At 40.1% G+C, this 18672-nt stretch overlaps 1 protein-coding gene across 2 annotated transcripts in view; it reads right to left on the bottom strand.

Moving 5' to 3' along the window:
- Window positions 1-18672, bottom strand: part of osbpl8 (oxysterol binding protein-like 8) — a 75411-nt gene that overhangs the window by 2375 nt on the left and 54364 nt on the right. The window contains exons 6-22 of one of the 2 annotated variants that reach the window (XM_061075660.1): window positions 12965-13038; window positions 11467-11547; window positions 10414-10515; window positions 9565-9768; window positions 7760-7844; window positions 6418-6583; window positions 6082-6307; window positions 4921-5105; window positions 4218-4299; window positions 4024-4122; window positions 3806-3902; window positions 3565-3663; window positions 3082-3179; window positions 2584-2673; window positions 2096-2232; window positions 1766-1951; window positions 649-802 (exon numbers count right to left, since the gene is read on the bottom strand). In XM_061075660.1, the coding sequence (XP_060931643.1) occupies window positions 649-802; window positions 1766-1951; window positions 2096-2232; window positions 2584-2673; window positions 3082-3179; window positions 3565-3663; window positions 3806-3902; window positions 4024-4122; window positions 4218-4299; window positions 4921-5105; window positions 6082-6307; window positions 6418-6583; window positions 7760-7844; window positions 9565-9768; window positions 10414-10515; window positions 11467-11547; window positions 12965-13038 (2165 nt within the window). The remainder of the gene's footprint in view (window positions 1-648; window positions 803-1765; window positions 1952-2095; window positions 2233-2583; window positions 2674-3081; window positions 3180-3564; window positions 3664-3805; window positions 3903-4023; window positions 4123-4217; window positions 4300-4920; window positions 5106-6081; window positions 6308-6417; window positions 6584-7759; window positions 7845-9564; window positions 9769-10413; window positions 10516-11466; window positions 11548-12964; window positions 13039-18672) is intronic. The other variant, XM_061075661.1, reaches the window with a different exon arrangement.

Below are 18672 nucleotides of genomic sequence, written 5' to 3'. Positions count from 1 at the left end.
AGAGAATGACGGGTGTGACGCCTTGGGGCAGCCAGGCTTTGATGGCTGTGGTCGGTTGATGTGATGAATGAAGCTGATGATGCTGTTCTCTCTCGATGACTCTGTACAGGGAGTAACCATCTGTAAATCTGTGTCGGGTTCGATGTTCAGGGGGCTTAAAAAGATTTTAGTTTCACTAACTTTCTTCGTCTCCCATTTGATGCTGAACAGGAAGTGTTTATCAGAATTTCTTTTAATCACTTGCTTTAGTTTCTCACAAACTGACTTCAAATCGACAACGTCATAGTTTTTAATATTACATCTGAAGCACAGATGTCTACATGAACCCTGCTGGTGTTTCTCCTCTGCACAAAGGCAAGAAAAGGAAGGAACTGTTGGATTTCCTGCAGTGTGACTTCCCTCCCGTATAAAGAGAACAGCTGGTGCCACGGCAAGACAAGAAAAATAAAAAAAAATAAAAAAAGGTAGAGAGACATAACAGGAGCAGAGGCGACGGCAGCGGTGGCAGCACAGCGATGACGACACACACAGAAGAAGCGACAATGAAGACAGTGCAACGGGTGCTGCGTGGAAGGTGGCTGAGGCGGCGAGATGCTTTTTTTGTTTTTTTTTGTTTTTAATGGCGGCTTTTCGATCGGGACAACCTACCTGGCACTTGCAATTGTCCCTCCGCGGCCCCTGGTTACTCAGACTAATAAGACTGCCAGAACGTACCATAGGGGTGCGGTGTCGGACCTTGGTCTGGATGCAGCCGTCCTTTTCAAACTGGATCAGGTCGTTGAGTGGATCCCATGGCCTTGTGCTGGGGAGGGGGATGCAAGACGCAGAGTTGCAGTTAAAGATAGTCGCCACTAGATGGCACCATGTCCCAATGGACAATTCAATATCGAAGATGGGGGACACAACTAAAGCATTAATGAATTATGAACTATGTGTACACTAAATAATTTTTGTTGTTCTGTAACATAATTCTGTGTAAAGACAAATTCATTTAGATAAATTCGGTAAAGCGTTTCTACTATATGTTCATTAAATAAGAATATACAAGTCAATTTAATGATGATAATATATTTTTCTCTTTCTAACCAGGCATGGACACCTTTCAATATATCATAAACACAAAAATATTTAAAGTAAATCGATTTTTAATTTAACCAATTTGATATCTTTCTTTCATTATTCTACAAATGCTATAATATTTAGATAATCTGGAATAAATATCAAAATTCCCAGTTACTTCATCCACCAATTATCCAGAGCTGCAGAGCATGTTGCTGGTTTGTTTACTATTTGTAAGTGGACCCAGAATTGTAAAGACACTCGTCACAAGAAATTGTACAGTTCAGTACGTTCAAGCCAATTATATTTTTGTTAGTTTGAAACGGTGTCTACATTACATAGTTTATCCACAAGGGGGCACACGTTTCTTACAAATGAGCAACTAAGGACACACTGCATTTTGTACAACACAGTCCGTGATAACACATTATTCATAATAACATTTTAGGGATCTTTAACCAAAAAACCATAATGTCTTTTCTGTGTTTGTTATGTGTTAATGTGAAAAACTACAAACATTGGGTGAGATATATGATAGGTCTTGTACCAGTTAGCCTGTACTGGCTCATTCTCAATGAATGTAATAAGCACAACGCATAAAATAAGTTTTTCATTATCATAGTGTGTTCGGTGCAGGAGATGGGATAGAGCCACCTCATTTCTGCCCGATAATGTGACGTCATGCTGCAGGAGAATAATCACTCACTCAGCATATCGGTAATGCCACTCTCCAGTGATGGGGTCCTGCTCAAACAGAGCGGAGATCCACTCCTCGCATTTTGCTTTCCGCTCGCGGGCCGACTTCCTCTGAGCTTCCTCCAGAAAGAACTTCTCATTGGTGGCCTCGGTCTGGTCCTTGTTGTTGATGGCCCGGGTCACGTGCTGCCACAGTCTGACGGACAGATGGAGAACAAAGTGGTCAAGTAGAGTTTAGACAGTTTAGATGGCAACAGACGACAGACTGTACAATAAAGGTACAACTAAAACACGCTGTCATGAATGTGTCTTTCTTCTATTCTCATTTAGTTGAGGTAACCTTTCTGCTTCAAACTCCCCCTGGTCCTCTGGTGGGACTGTGCAGCGGGTCAGTCGACTCTGTCTCAGCTCTGGTGTCGGATTCCAGAAAGTTTCCACCGTCCCAGTCTTCTTGTCATTGATGAAGATCTCGCTGTCCTGTAAGTGTCGTAAATATGTCGTCTTTAAAGACAGATTCTACCTTGGCATACATCTCTTTCATATATCTGCTAATACTGTGGTTAGAAAGAAACATAATGGTTCTATTGACATTTTCGAGTAGGAGTTTTAGTATGTGACAAGTAATTATTGAGTCTTGATCTTATACCGACAAGATTTTAAACATTTTAAACTAAATGACTGGGACTTTAAAGCTTGTCTGTGGAAAGCAACATTGCTTTTAAAAAAGTGACACATTCATTGTTTGACATGAACTGATAACCAACTGTAGTTATTTGACTTCTTTTGATTGTTCTTCACATTTCATATTCACATATATCAGAATCTCACCCAGTGTCCTTCTAGTGTGGCTAACACCTCCTTTCCAAGCTTGATCTTTCCACAGATCTCATTGACACTGTCGCTGCTGCCCAGGAATGGCTGCAGGAGAGAGGAGAGAGACAGGGAGGAGGTGTAAGGATAGGGGGGAAAGGAGGAGGAGGGGGAAGACGCTCAATGAGAGGCAGAAAGAAGAGAAAATTCAGAAGGAATGATTGAAGAATGACAAAAGGGCAAAAAAAAAGATGGAATAGGAAGTAACAGAGAAGAAAGAGAGGATGTGATTTAGCGGGGAACACACATCCAGTTTTCTTTCTGCAATTACAGCGGGTTCATTGGGTCTCATTTTGTGTCGACAGTGTGTTTATACAAATACAAAGATTTGGTTTGTTGTGCTCTAGTTCTCAAAGCGTCGGAGGATTCAATAAATAAATTTGACTTCTATCACAGCTGACGGAGGGAAAGGCATCTCCTTATCTTACATCCGTGGATTTGAAAACACAGTCGTACCTTCAGTTTGAACTCGAGCTGAGCGCTGTAGCCTGTTTTCTCACAGGCAATGGTGACCTGTCCTCCCAGCTCCAGTGTCATGGTGCCGTACAGGATACCTAAAAGATGGACAAGTAGTATTATAACATTCAGTCAACTCAGATCTCTGGAAAAGTCATATACCAAATGAAATTATAATCAGTTGTCAGTCTTTTTTTACACAAAAACAAACAGTGGAGCTCAATGACAATCTAAAGTTAAGTATATGGATTAATAAATAATAATATATAATACATCAGAATGTAGACCTACAGAACCAAGCATAACACTCAAGTCTTGGTAAGGTACATTACCTTGGTAGTGCACAACATCTTACATGCAATTTTCTACAATATTTGGAATAGTCAGAGTTCCACTGCTCATGTAGATCGCACAATTCAAAGGGCTTACAGCTACGTAAAGCATCACTTCAGTGTCATCATGGTGTGGAGGATGAACTCTGACCTTTACAGTGGGCGTAGGGCATGTTCATCACATAGTCCTCCCCTCGGTTGAGAAAAGTGAGACGAGCCTCCCCGTCTAATATGGCCGACAGAGAGTTACCTAAAATGTAAATAAAACAGTCAGTGGGCGTCAGAGCTAGAAACACCTGCAGCTAAATAAATACTAGAATATTGGTTTTATTAGAGTTAAGGTTCTTGTGGGTGATATTATTTTGGTTTTAACTGTGTGTTTGTGTTTGTACCATAAAACTTCGACTTGGCAAGGATGCTGCCACTGAGGCAGAACCCATCCTTCCTGTTGCTGACATAGAAGGCAGACACCGGAGGATGATGGGAAACCTGGGAACAAACAGTGAGTCAGCTTGGATGCTAAAGAGGAGATTTCGAGGTCCATGTATTTATCCTATGGCCAAAAGCCTAATAGGAATGATCTGTGAACCAATCAGTCTCTCTCTGTTACCTGTTCTGCGATGTAGAACGTCTTGCTGTTTGTCCTCTGGTGGAGCCACATGCAGCGGTACGTCTCTCCAATAATGGGGTTGTAAGGCTTCTTCAACCCCTGTGGTTTAACAAGCAACATACGATGTTACTCTACAGTACTGTTTGGAATCTATGGAGCTCATCATCATGAAGTCCAGTGTGTATTCTGCTGACCTGTGGCTTCTTGTAAAATCCAGAAATGTACCACTTCACCACCTTCTTCATGCGGCTGTAGGCGTTCTCTTCGATCGCAGCACTGAGAATCAAATGAAGAGTTAAACTTACGCTCGTGTGGAACACACGCTGTTTAACTCAGTGGGTAGAAGTTCCATCTGCTGTTGCGAAATTCTCTCGATGAGCTTGCCCAAAGATTCTCTGTGTATGTCTTGATTTATATCTTGATTTTCTGAGTCCATGTGTTGCTCATATACTATAGCTCAATCTGTCACTCAGCTCAATAATGGACAGCCTGTCCAGAGCATCAGGAGATTTCAACTTGACCAGTGATAATCCGTGCATCAGGCACGCCTCTCACGTCTCTCACGTCGCCCTCTGAGGTGCACATAGCAACCGTCTACCTGCTTTCCCATTAATCAAGTCGCAGGCAAAACTTAGACAGACCCTTGCTGCAATATCAGTGCACAAGTTTATTGCTAAAAAAGGCACCTCACAAAATTGGTGTTCGTTATGGCTCATTTATCATATTACTATTATATTTAGACAAATCAGTCGAACCCTTACAAATTGAAACAATATTGCAATATTCCTTTTTTAGAGGCTTTAGAGGCTTTTTTTTTTGCAAAGGGCTATACAAAACTAAATAGGTTCCAGGAATTAGTCTAAAACATACAAAGCATTCAGTTAAAAAAGGACTTACTCTGACAGGAAGTCTGCGTGGTAGTAGTAATCCGAGAGTTTGTCGAGGAAGGATCTGGGCTCCAGGATGAAGGTGGGCAACACCACCTTGGACAGGTCCATACCAGGTCGGACCTGCTTCAGCAACGTCCAGATCAGAGATTTATTCTCCTCCGATACCGTCTCTGTCTGTGCAGCCTCACCAGCCTGGGGAAGGAAGAATGCAGGAAGGACGAGAGGCCATGATGGTTTTGTGTGTGATGAAACCGCAGACATCTTACTATTCAATCACAAGTGTTCAGATTCAGTTAGTTGCCATTGGCCTCCCACTCTGTTCCACTAACCCACATGTGTCTGCTGAACACTGTATCCAAGTTTCTATCATTCTGCCCACTCTATGACATTAGGTAAAACTACAAACCATAACATACACACCACTGATCAATAATGAAGCAATCACCACTGAGTGTATATCTAGTTTTTGTTCTTCTCCTAAATAATACGCTTGATTTTAATGCTTGTGTGTTTGTGTAGTTAGTCCTCCTCCTCCCTCCAGGTCTTAATGGTGGAGAGGAGTTTGTGTGGCTCAGGGCCTCAGAGATCACAGTTTTTGTATTAGTTTACCACTTTAAATATTGTCAACAAGATTTTCCACACTGTAAATCTACAATAATGCTCGGTTCTGCCCTGTAAGTCAAAATTGTGATTTGTGGAGGGGAACAAAGTGAAATTTATACAAACATTCACATTCTCCCATGTGTCTCCACTTTCTTGAAACATGCTGCTGTGTGTGAGACTACTGTGCAAAAGGCGGCTTTGTTTAGCTTCTAACTATAAACATTTTGCCTTGCTTCATTAGGTGTTTAATTAGTGAGCTGTCAAACTCACATTCCATCAGTATGGAAATCATTTCAGCACTTTCACACTTGTCGTTATAGCAGTGCAGACACCCACACACAGCTACACTGATCAAAGCCTGTCAGAGTTACAGTTTTCTTCATCGCCTCAACAGAGAAACATGTTAATTTCTCCTCATTAGAAGAAACAAACCTTCATGAGAGAAGCTAAAGATGAAAACTGTTTCAAAATATCCTATAAGATCATGTCCTACTGTTGCAGACATGCTTGGACAACATTATTTCTGATTGAACACCGGTTTTGAATCGAACTCTTCATCTCCTACCTCTCCCAGTTCCTCGTGGGACTGTTCCAGGTACGGGGTTTCCCTCAGATGTTCGTTTGGATCAAGGTCAATGTACGAGTCGTCTTGGCGCTCCGACGTGTCGCTGTCGCTCTCCTCGCTCTTCTCCAGGCCTTCTGGGTCCGACTCCTCGTGGTCCTGCTCGCCCTCCCGGTCCGACTTGTCCGAGTACAGATCCGGGTCTTTCAAATGGTCACTGTCACTGAATCTGGAGGAAGACCGGAGTGGTAGAGAGGTTTACAAGAACATACAAATAGAATAGCAACTTTTACAGACTATAAGTGAGCTGTAGGTACAGATTTGTATTTCCGTACTCACTGGAAACCGTGCATGTTATGGGCTCGCAGGAGACTGTAGAAATTAATGGAGTGTTCTCCGCCAGTAGCGACTGTGCTTATGTCTTCCTTCCCCTCACGGATCATGGTCCTCTTCAGTAGGCCGGAGCACTTCAGGGCCAGCTCTAAGGCGTCCATCCAGCATCGACCTGAGAGAGAGATTTCAATTCATTATCAAACTGCAGGAACATGCATTTAGGTTGTGTTTAGATGGGATTTTTGTTCTTCTGGGACTTTTAACCCTACTCTTTATATCATTCCTAACGGCTCCTTCTTTCCCATGCTGATATTTATATCATCAATGTAAATTAAATGTAGGTGGGGGATTTTCCCGTTGTGTTTGGCATATAATAAAAAAATATTTCTGGCTAAGTGATTATCATTAAGCATCTTTGAGGACACGATATTGTGTGTGTGCATTTTTTCACACCTCAAGACACTAAAGCAAGAAAGCAAAGGAAAAATTATGGACTTAATAGCAAATCGGGAACCCATTTTGATTTGGCTTCTGCCTGCCTGTTCCAGCACCATGGAGAGAGACTGAAGGGAGAGAATGGCTTGGAAGTTTCAGCACCATGGACAGAGACACATAGTTTCTGTTGCTTAAACCTTTCACTCATTTGTTCAATAGATGAGAACTTTATGAAAATTATCTTACAAAATGCATCTCAGGTCCCTCTGTTGCTTCATTTTATTCTATATTATCTATATTTTTTCATTTGATAATAATTACAGTTCATATATATACCCTATACACTATGAGGGTTCTTTTACATTTTGTAAAACCAGGGACAATGTAGCCTTTTTAGAGAAGACAGACTTATTAAGCCTTTTATATTGGTATGATGTACCTTAACAGTACAAACCTGTATATTCCTACCCCTTCCATTTTTTATTTTGTTATATTGCAGCATTCCGATACATAATTTGACTAATATTCCCTCCCTAACAATCTACACTTAAAGATGATAACCCTATTTTTTATTGTAAATGTAAAAATGAATGGTTAAAAAACATTATTTAATGGAATTACAAAACTAAATGAAGGCCGAGTGTTTCCTTTGTGTGTATTTTTTTCATATTGCCCATGGATTACCCTTTAAATATGTCAGTCTTACGTCAGGACCATCAGACAATAAGTCAGGTTTTAACAGAAATTACCGGGTTTAAAAAGAGGCTTGTGTTATTTCCACAAATTAGCAGCAGGTATTATTATGGAGCTGATACTGCTCTGTTGCCATATTATGGGTTTGTCACAAGATGTACGCAATCACTGGGACAACACAGACACATTACTAAAGTGTGAATGACAGCCTGTCTCTTACCATCAGACTCTGAGGTAGCACGAAAGATGAGGTGGCTGCTGGGTAATGGCTGCGTGATGGAGCCCACCGCTTCCCCTTTAGGACCCTGTTGAGAACAAGAGGATGTTATTTTGACTAAGTGACCTAATTGACACATTCGTCATTTTGATCTTTGTCTTCTTTTCTTTAGACATGGTTTGTCTCCTTTGTGATTTCCTTTATCATTTATTAGTATGATGTATATGTGCAAATAGCGGAAATCTACACTCGTGACTATGCCGTTATGAAATAATCTGCAAGAGGGGACAGATGCGACAGAAACTGAATGAGTGAAGTGTTTATCTCAATCGTGAAGAGGAGAGTGGAGAGGGAAGGAGAACTGAAATCTAAAACACAGGACGATAATTGTGATTCAAGCCTTTTCATCACACTGACAAAGAGAGAAAACACTTAAAATGCGAGGCCAGGGATGAAAAAACAAATGACAGTTGAAGTGGAGGAGAGAACACAGCTGCACACACATCAGCAAATGGAAAATGTGCTGCTGCCAAATAGGAAAATGGCTGGGGTGTCGTATAATGTTCTGCATCTGTCCTAAATTAAACAAAGATGAGCTCTTCATTACAGTAAACATCCACAGCTGTTTGATTGTTTGTTTTAACTGCAGAGGACAAAGGGATTTTTTTTGTTTTTAATGGAAAATCATTGATCCCCTGATGATCTCCACATGAATATCTGCTTTTGTTCAGTTTGTTTCATTCATCACTGGTCGGAAAACACACTGAACTCATCTGCATAAGAAAGCACTGACATTGCTCTGCTTCTCTAGCTCTCCTCTTATCAGTCTATTATAATCAACATTGGGATTACTTTATAAGAGCTATAAAGGACTTTTTCCAACACAACAATAAAGATACATGTAAACTAATATATGGCACATTTAAAGGAATTTGAAAGGCATTCAGAACTATGTTAGAGTTAGATGAGAAGAGACTGACTGCACGGTAAATATGATGTGACAGCTAGCATCTGAATCCCTATTTATAGACATACATGCACATATATGCCAGAGCCTTCTTGGACCACAAACTATTCTTCCAAATGCTTTGAAAGAGGGAAACCATGTATTTACAGGTCTGCATTATATTGCTGTGGAAGTGAATGGAAGAGGCTGCTGATGATCATTTCCCAGTCTCTGCCTAAACTCCTGGGTGAGCTTCACCTGCCTCAGTTTCTTATAGATGATGCAGGATTTTGTCCAATTGAGCGAACAAGCTCTCTCTAAGATTTCTGTGCTTAGACTACATTTTTAAACAAGAATTACTGCAATGCGGTTGTATGCCTCCCCCCGCCAATGTAGTTTCTATGTATATATTTCTACATAGTTTTTTTCTTCCAGATTCATATAAAGTCACTGTTACCTTTGACCACTGAAAGGTAATTACTTTGGAAACTGATCAAAAAAAGAAAAAAAATCTCTTAAGCGGTCTTAGAAATCACAAAAAGTTTTTTTTTTAAGCCACCGTGACCTGAGTCCAACTGATTTTTGCCAGTAATGAAATTTCCTACGGGCAGTCCTAATATGTTACATTCACAATAACATGAGTTCACTGTGTCTTTGACCTTTGATTGCCTCCATCTATTTGTCATTTCCTGTTCCTTAAAGTAAGTTAATGTTAAGCTAAATAGTCTGTTTTTCTCTGCTTTTTAATTTATTAAATACTTTATTGGGGACGACAGGGAATTTTCCAAAAATAGAACACACCAACTCAACATCCCATGATAACTAACCCAAGTAAATCCTGTATCTTATAGTGAGTTCTGACCTTGACGGCCCAGATGGACTGTTCCAGCGGGTGGAACAGCTTGAAGCAGAAGCCGTCCTTCTTGGACGGCCTCTCGATCAGCTCGCAGGCGTTGAGCAGCACCGTTCCCACCCACTGGCCGTTTTTGTTGGTTTTGTAGATGAGCAGGACGCCTGGCTTCAGCACGCACCACAGCTTGGTCCAGCTCTTCAGAGTGCCGCGGATCTAGAGAGGAAACATATGAGTGGCAGATAATCTAAGGTTTTGACAGAACAAAATTAATTTTGTTCAGTACTCTCTGTATTAGAGTATTATTGTGTATTATTTAAAATTATGCAAATAATGACTGCAGACATTTATTTATCATTATTGCGTCTTTGAGTACTCTTATTTTATTATACAGTAGTATATGTAATATATGTAATTCACATTTTATTCTATTCTGGTATATTTCCCTGATTAGCATTATGTTCTGTCTTTTATTACACATCTATAACCAATATGACAATACCCATCTTGAATTTTGAATTCACACTGAACATGTTAAGTGAGGTTTATTCTGTAATGGTAAAACATCTGGATTGTTTTACACCTTTGCACCAAGTTAAAACAAATGCAGAAAACATATTGTATTTGGAATTTAAAGTGGAGTAAAGTGCAGCCAATTCTTTAACTGCTAGATGAAGACAAGTGTCGTAATTTATGATGTACTTGTATAATTATTTCCTGATTAAAATGTGTCACAGAGACATTTTTATATAAAGCAGACACATAGATGATATAAAACTAAATCCTTCATTATTCATTGTCTGTTCTTTATTCAAGTGTATCCATTTAAACCTGCGAGTAATTTTACATCACTTTTTTCACCTTCAGCCAGTCGGCCATGACGATGACAGAGGGGTCGGTGATGGTGCTGAGCAGCTCCTTGGTCGCCCTCTTCTTTTCTTCCCTGTAGTTTTTCTTCTGCACCTGCAGAGAGCACGAACAGAGAGACAATGCTTCCAGTCAATCAACACAACTGCAGTGGATAATAATAAAATCCCACATTTGCTTCATCGCTGAATTGGAAACAAGTAACAGTGGGATCACACTCAATTTCTCACTTCCTGACTGCAGTGTGAGGTATCTCCTGCATTTTGATTCTTCAATTTAATGTAATGTATCCTGCCTTCCATGTACTGTGGTGACACTGGTGCACAATAAGGAGGAACCATAAAGTGAATCCAATTAAATATACAGTATTTTGAGGATAATGACTAAAGGTTTTTGTAAACTAAGGCCGTATTCTTTGTATGTTTTCCTTTACAGTTTTCCAATAAAATTTCAATGCACCGCAAACATTATTTTTGTTCTGAAAATTTGTAACAGGATTCGAGCAACGAGGATGATTTTGTGTTCCTCTTACTTAAAAAACATGAATACATTGGGTCTATCCAATCTTGAGAAGCCGTCAGGAACAAGGAGAAATTCATCCTGTGATCAAGGAACTGTGAAATTATCCTGATCACTTTCCAAGTCTATTTCAGGTCCAGTGTGTTTCGCTACCAGCACTGCATGTTACGAAGAGAACACATTTTTGTAAATCTAATTGATCCTGAACAGCTTACACAACTCAACTTGACACGGCTTCGACAGATGCTAAAAACGCAGATTATCAAACCAGTTCTGAAAACTTAAATGACGGACAAACGTTTTGGAGCTGGTGTGTAAATCTGATTTAAACAATACGAGGTTGTATCTATTCGTTTTAAAATGAAGACGTGGATGATAAAAAGGGACTTGGTGTGCAAAGGCCTTTAGAGTGAACCCAGTGTGAAAGCACCCTCCGCGATAAGCATTTGACTATACATAGCATGACTGTTGTCGTGAGAAGTAAGAATCCGGATGCTCTCGACTTAAAGCTATTTTAAGCTTATTTACCTTGAGGGACTCCTTCTTGGTGAGCTTTCCTCCAGACGCCGACACATCCTTGTCTGAGCCATTGTACAGCTTTGTTTCAGACTGTGAATACACAGAGGAAAGTCAGTAGATAATCTCTCAAGACTTCTTCAAATGTTACATGCAAATCCATCATGTGCTCTCTACTATATTTAAAAACACTACACAAACATGTCTGGTGATTATAACCAAAGCTTTCATGGGAGGATTTCAAAATATGTGCAGTCTACATAACAATCATCAGCTTGTTTTACTCCTGCACTCTGTGTAAGCTGCTCTAAAAACAGTCTGACTAAAAGACTAAATGCAATCTAAAATACAGCGTGTTCCCTGTTAATAATAAATCTGTTACCAAAAATGTTACAATCAACAAACTCAACTGAAATAAAGGCATCACATTGGAGGTTTACCAATAATAAAGTACTAGTGTAAGCTATTGTTTGCTTTTTCCTCTTAAGTCTGTTTGATACCTGGGTTTGGTCCAAACTTAGCTCAGTTAGCAGAATGAAGCCTATAAATGCCAGTGCAGGAGCAACTCTGCCAGCTACAAGAAGATATTTAAAGTGCAGAGACAGGTGGTGCAGTGTGGGAATCCTGAAGCAGGGCTGCTTAAATGCCCGCAGGCAGGGTTGAAGAAATAGAGAAGATGCATGATAACGAACGTGGAAACTGAAATGTTTGCTTTCTGATCGCACACCAGATAATAACTTGTTTGCACACATTATTTACTAAAAAAATCTGATGTATCTCTCACAACTTCAGATGCAACTTCAGATGATCTTAAAAGCTATAAAAGCAAACTACCTCCTGTTTTGTTCAAAACATAAGCCAACCATGCCTTTACTATGCAGATATCAAGAAGGAAATTATCTTGTGCAAAGATAGCAAATAAATAAAAAACATCACCTGTTAGGACTTAAGGAGCGCCGTACATTTCAGAACAATTACACATAGTTTCCTTCGGATGAGACTGAGCTATGGGTCGACTAAGGGTTTAAAAAGCAGAATTAATATCAAAGTCTGGTCTTTGCCTTTTAGAGGCCTTGCTGATATCAAGAGCTTTTTGAGGCAGACCAATGTCCAACAAGTTTGAAACTTCTGAGCTTTAATTGGATTCAAGTCTGATGCAAGTGCTTCTGCGGTGACTCAGAGGGAGACTACCACGTTTGTGCTGACAAACATGTTTGATGTGGACCTCGACAGTTAAAGGAGACGGGCCTCCTCCACATTCATCTGGCTTGAAAGAAGGACTGAATTTAAGTTTTGGTTGATAAATGTTTGATGCTTGCAATGTATGATATGTGCGAAACATCTCAAAGCAGGCTATCTCGTGCCTGAGGCGAGACTGGGAAAAACAGAAAGAAGACTTGCACTAATTCCCATATTCTCCAGTCTCATTACAACAGGCATACCGAAGCACCAAATCAATCCGACCCACCAATCACAGAACATTCACTCAGTGGAGGGATCTGTATCTTACCTTGCTCTTTGAAATGGAATGTGAGTCCTCTTTTAAAGGCAGAGACAAGAGGTCCTCCTTCCCTCTTTCAAAACCTGTAACAAAAAAAAGATAAAGACATCATACTCAGTGTGTCTCTGTGGAGTGAGCCGGGTTTCTACCATTAACCCAGCAACCGATTCCCCACTGGGCTCCAGGCAGATGGTGACACCGGTGGTCTCAAGGTGACAGAGAGCCTTTAAATATTTTATAATATCCATCTCCTATCCAAAGGTCATCAGTATTAATCAGTAAGTCAAGGGATGGCTGCAGAGTCTCATCATTACAAGTTGCATCTCATTTGCTTTAATGAAAAATGGGTGTGTTTGCTGCAAAACAGTTCTATCCTTTTCAGTATTTTCCAGGACATAGCCTGGATCCTGAGTGCTTAAATGAATGTTGAGAAGAGAAGAGAAAAGTGGTTACAGCAGCAGATAGTAAGAATATAGGCAATATAGAGAATTTGCAGATAATATTCACCTTTCACTACAGATGGAAATAACATTCGACTTTAAACACATTGGAGTGAAACAGTATGAATACTTTTCACGCTCTGTAAGTGCTACTTGACCAAGAGTCAGTCGCATGCATGCACGTTTGGTTTGAGAACACTTCAGCTGCTTGAATGATGCCACGGAAGTATTAACCCAAGCATCGGTGAGAGATCCTTCTTATGCCAAAAAACCTGCCCTGCATTAAATTAGAACCCCACCAGAAGCAGGAGTCTTTTCATTTAGCTGATTACATCCAACATCAGAGTCACGCCGTGTTCCTTTAAATTAGTTCAAGCTCCAATCAAGCAGAAGCGGCGATATACATCAAGACATCAGGGAATGTGATTGTCTTTCCTGTCGTGTGAGAGGGGCACTAATGCGACTCCAGCTTCAGTGGGATATTAGACGCCCCACCAGACCATCTGTGACCACTTGACAGACACATCGCCATGCCAACTTCAGATTGGAAACAACTCAAGGGCCATTCAGCCACTTATAGCGAGCCACCAGGGATGACATAATCACCATCCCCATCCCTTAATCTCCACATGTATGGACAAGAGTGGATGATCATAACATATATAATTCAATTCATTAAGACAAAGAGTGTTCTGCTGCTTTGTGGTTCATGACGTAAAAGACGAGCTGGTTTGAACACAACAAAAGATATAGTAATACATGGACATATGATAAGATGATATTGAGAGATAAATCTGGGATGCATGCTGATGTTTAGTCAGTGTGAGTACACTCCAATTTACATGCTTGACAATTAGTAATAAGGCAGTCTGAATAAATCAGTGCAGACCACCAAGTGTCCCATTTCCGTTGGAGACACTTCAGGAGGACACTTCTCCACGCCATAGGGCCTTGGACCGAAAACCTGAGGCAACTTGTTCAATTATTACAGCCACTAGACACACCATGAATAATAAAATAATGAAGTTCATTAATATGTAGCTTCCATTTAATGTGGGAAAACAAAACCACCTCATGTTTATTGTGAAAGATTTAAAAACGACGAACATTTCTTTCCCAGGGGCCATTTTTAACAACAGATATGCCATTTATTTAGAAAAATCCTCTCATAACATAACGGCGAGGGTCTAAAATCATCCACCTGGATATGAGGGATCTTTTATTTGCAATCTTAATCCTAATAGTCCACATGAACCTTCTTTTTACATTTTTGGGATTATGCAAATACATTAAGGACGATAGCTACGCTTTGAAATGTGCTTTGTACCGTTTCTTCTACTGAGGACAGTGGCAAAGCAGATAGTAAAACCACCAGCAGATTTAGGCAACAGGGTTTTAGTGGGGTGTCTTTCACACAGATACGTGGCCTATAATATATATTTTATTGAGATCATGCATTTTTCATTTGGTGTTTGGCTCAACAGGCTGATATTTGTCTCTGTTGCCTCTGGATGTGTCCATTCAGGACAGATGTTTTATCTTAAAACAAACTGTTAATGTTTTAAATTTTCTGATATCACTGTTTCATGACACAGACTGTACATTTCTATTTTTTTCATAGATTGATCTTTTGTATTGTGTCTAGTCTTAGGTTGATACTTTTATATTTGGTTCTTTCTGACCCATTGTTCCCTTGCTTGTTTTGCAACTGTTTTGCTCTATTACTGGCTGTTGCACTGTTCTGTTTGTAAGTGTTGGGATGCCCTCAAAAAAGAGACGATACATCTCATGGGATTTACCCCATGACAATACATTTCTTATTTACAAAACAGTGATGGAATCCGACTATTAATCAAAAATGTCATTAACTGATTAAGAGATGATACAAAAAATGGTTAGTAGTAGCTCTATTCCAATTTCTTTCAAGGAACCCTTTGAGAAATGACTTGGCGTGAGACTGGGACACTGGGACGAAACAAAGGTCAGAGCCCACTCTCCCAGACAGAGAGGACACTGCTGCCACTACATGAAAATGTATAGATTGAGTAATCTAATAACTATTAACATGATTGTCTTGGCACATATTCTGGGCCATCCCATCATTATGGCACTGTGCCTTGCCTCCTACCAGTTGGCTGCTGAAATGTGGGCCACAGTTTTTACATTTACCTGAAACGCTACACTATCCATAATCCCCCAGCAAAAGTAAACTGCCCAAAGGATGCTGGGAAAAAAACAATTAAAGTAGTTGGAGCTTAGCCACACAACTGTTGCACAGCTAAAAAGCTGAACAATGCATAATTTTAATGTAACACACTCATCCCATCATTTCAGCTCACTATACCACAATGTCAGGGAATTATAAATTAATTACAGCAAAAATAAGTAGCGTAAAGCAGTTTATTTTTATATCAAATATCTTTTTAGTGCTGCGGCTTTGATGCCCCAGCCTTTGCTGTGCACGTGTGTGTGTGGTTGAAGCAGTTAGGAGCATCACGTCCCACTGCAGACAGACTGGGGAATTTGCCTGTAAAAAACTGGAGCTGCAGTGATCTCACCCTGCATCAAAGATCAGAGACAGAAGAGAACAGTAGAGGGACTGATGAAAACAGAGGGAGAGAAAGAGTTGTACGCTGCTAAAAGAAAGTGGTTCTACATTAAACAGACGCACGCACAGACACACACACTCTAGCTCACCAGAAGCACCGGTATGCATCAGACATCAATAGTGCAGAAGAAAGTAAATGAAGCTATGTTGATTGAGACGGCTAAATATGAAGAAATTTAGGTTTCAACTAAAAAAATCGATAGAAACATTTTCAGCTTTTAATAGCGCTGCAGTATTTGTTGTTGTAAAGGCAAGGGCTGCCATAGTAACAGGCGACCTGAGAACAACACAAGGAGGAAAAAGCTGTCAGCCCGGTTTCTCCTCAGAATACATCAGTTTTAAGGAGTAAAATGAATGCTTGTTCCTGTGTGAACCTCGCCATGGCAACAGCATGTGTGGACATACTATTTTGGCTCTAGATTCATGAAAACTGAAAGATGGCTTGATCCGTTGACGGAAAAGGAAAATACAAATAAGGACTATCGCTGGTATTGATTTTTTGTTTAATTTCGGATGTCTACCCAGTTAGCAGCATACACCATGAGTAGTATTGTAATGTTTGAGTGTAAATCTGACAAGTATTATCGACGCTACGATAGGTTGTAACACCTCAGGTTCACATGTAAAAATAGCCCCTCATAGATGTTGAATGCACTGATTGTAAGTCGCTTTGGAAAAAAGCAGCCGCCAAATGAAATGTAATGTCATGCGTCTGGAGCATCTTTTTAAACATGGATGTATCGGTTATCGCATTTGTTAAAATCCTTGTCTCTTCCCGATAGCCATCAATAAAGTTATCAGGAAAAAAAAGGCTGGTGTCTGTGGCCGTCGCTGGACTGAAATGTCATATAAATAACAATAATTTCATTCAGATTCAATAAAATTATGAGGGCTATTGTGACGGGCTGATGGATCAGTCGTGTGTGTTCAAAGTGTAGCCTGCTCTTGCTCGATTTTCCTGAAATACCAACCCTAGCTTCATATATCCCTTTAGGTCTTCTACTGTATATCTAACCTACCGCCAACCTATGTTCATTGTGCACCACTTGCACTGGTAATCAAAAACTCATCTTGTCTTCATGGACAGAGACTCCACTTATTGTTCCGACATGCAGCCGAGTCACGCTGACCTCAGGATGAGCTGTGATTACAGCCACTTATCGACCACAATGGTTGGGCTTTTTCTCTCTCTTTGGCTTTATAAATACCCCGTGTTCAACCACACCAATCAATTTCCCCCCTGCAGGTAGTCCTTGACTACAGACGAAACAACAGTCAACATAACAGCTGAAAGTGCACGGACCACATTTCATGGTGGATATTTCAATAATTTCACTGCAAGTACAAAAAGTAAGAGAAATTCACAGATTCACTCAAACCAGCACAGCTAAGCTCAAACTTGTAACATTTCCGTCTGCAGGTCTGCTTCCAGGTCTCTGAACCGGTAACTTATTCAGCCTGTGCAGCGTTTCCCGAACAAAACAACAACTGAGATAAAGTGGCCCAAACCACATTAGGTGGGTCCTACTCTTATCCTGTCCGCACACAGGAAGCTGGATGAGACAAAAGCACATTATCGCTTGGAAGTGGTGATATTTCAGGATGTGACTGGATGAGAGAGGAGGGCATTAGGTTGCTTGTTTTGGCTGCTGTTTTGTGTTGGTTATATATTTATGGTTTCTTCAGGGTTAATGTCAACTGTCAGACGATGGGCTCTTTTTCTTGAACCTTGGCAGAGACTACAGGCAATGACCGGTTGCCCTGCCCTCTGATATTTTATAAGGATGTTCAGAACAATCTAACTCCTGGACTTCATTAAAGTTAGCTGAGGTGATTTAAATCCAAATATGTCAAATTCTCCTACTGCCTCCTCACCGGCTGCTAATGCATTGCTAACACTGGAAAAGCTACTATGTTATTGCACGGGAAGATACCCAAAATAATGTTCACTATATCACTCTAAAGGTTAAGTGCTGAAGGACAAACCACAGAGAACACAAAGAACAAAATGAAATAACCAAAGGGCAAAAACATCAGTGAGCTGTTTCAACGGTGGAGAGACCAATAGAAGTTGAAAAGGTTATGAAAGGGGATGAAGAAGTCGCTCTGTTTCGGCCTGACAGATTTATCAGCTCACATTTGGTCAAAATTGTGTTGTTCAATTTGCTATTGTTTGTAACCGTGTGCATGTGTGTGGCGGGTGGAGCATCTCAGGGACCAGTTAAGGGAGGGGTTTATTTATTATGGTATTAAGTTCAAATATCATCAGCAATTCCCCAGAATTCCATTTTCAAATGGTATCAGAAAAATAATAAAAGATTAAGAATGAAAATTAATTATACATCAAAAGACACTTGCTGAAAACTGAGTAGCACTACATTTCAAACTCTTATATGTAAAAAGTTGGACACATCAAATCAATCATCAAATATGATGCATTTTTTCTTCAACTGTAGCCTAAAAGGTTTCAGTTTTCTGTTGATGGGCTAAAAAATATTTCTGGCTCCGATGGGTTTTGCAAAACAAACAGAAAACCTATCCATTTCACCTATAATACATTTAGAAGATGGAATGGCGAGAGAGAATAAGTTGACTCACAAGTATGACCACAATTTGTTTGGTAATGTGTGTTTTTGATAACATTACCAACGTACAAAGAAAAACTGAGT

This window comes from Limanda limanda, chromosome 1 (genome assembly GCF_963576545.1).
Source record: "Limanda limanda chromosome 1, fLimLim1.1, whole genome shotgun sequence".
NCBI classification, from domain to species: domain Eukaryota; kingdom Metazoa; phylum Chordata; class Actinopteri; order Pleuronectiformes; family Pleuronectidae; genus Limanda; species Limanda limanda.
This window is presented reverse-complemented; position numbering and strand designations above follow the sequence as displayed.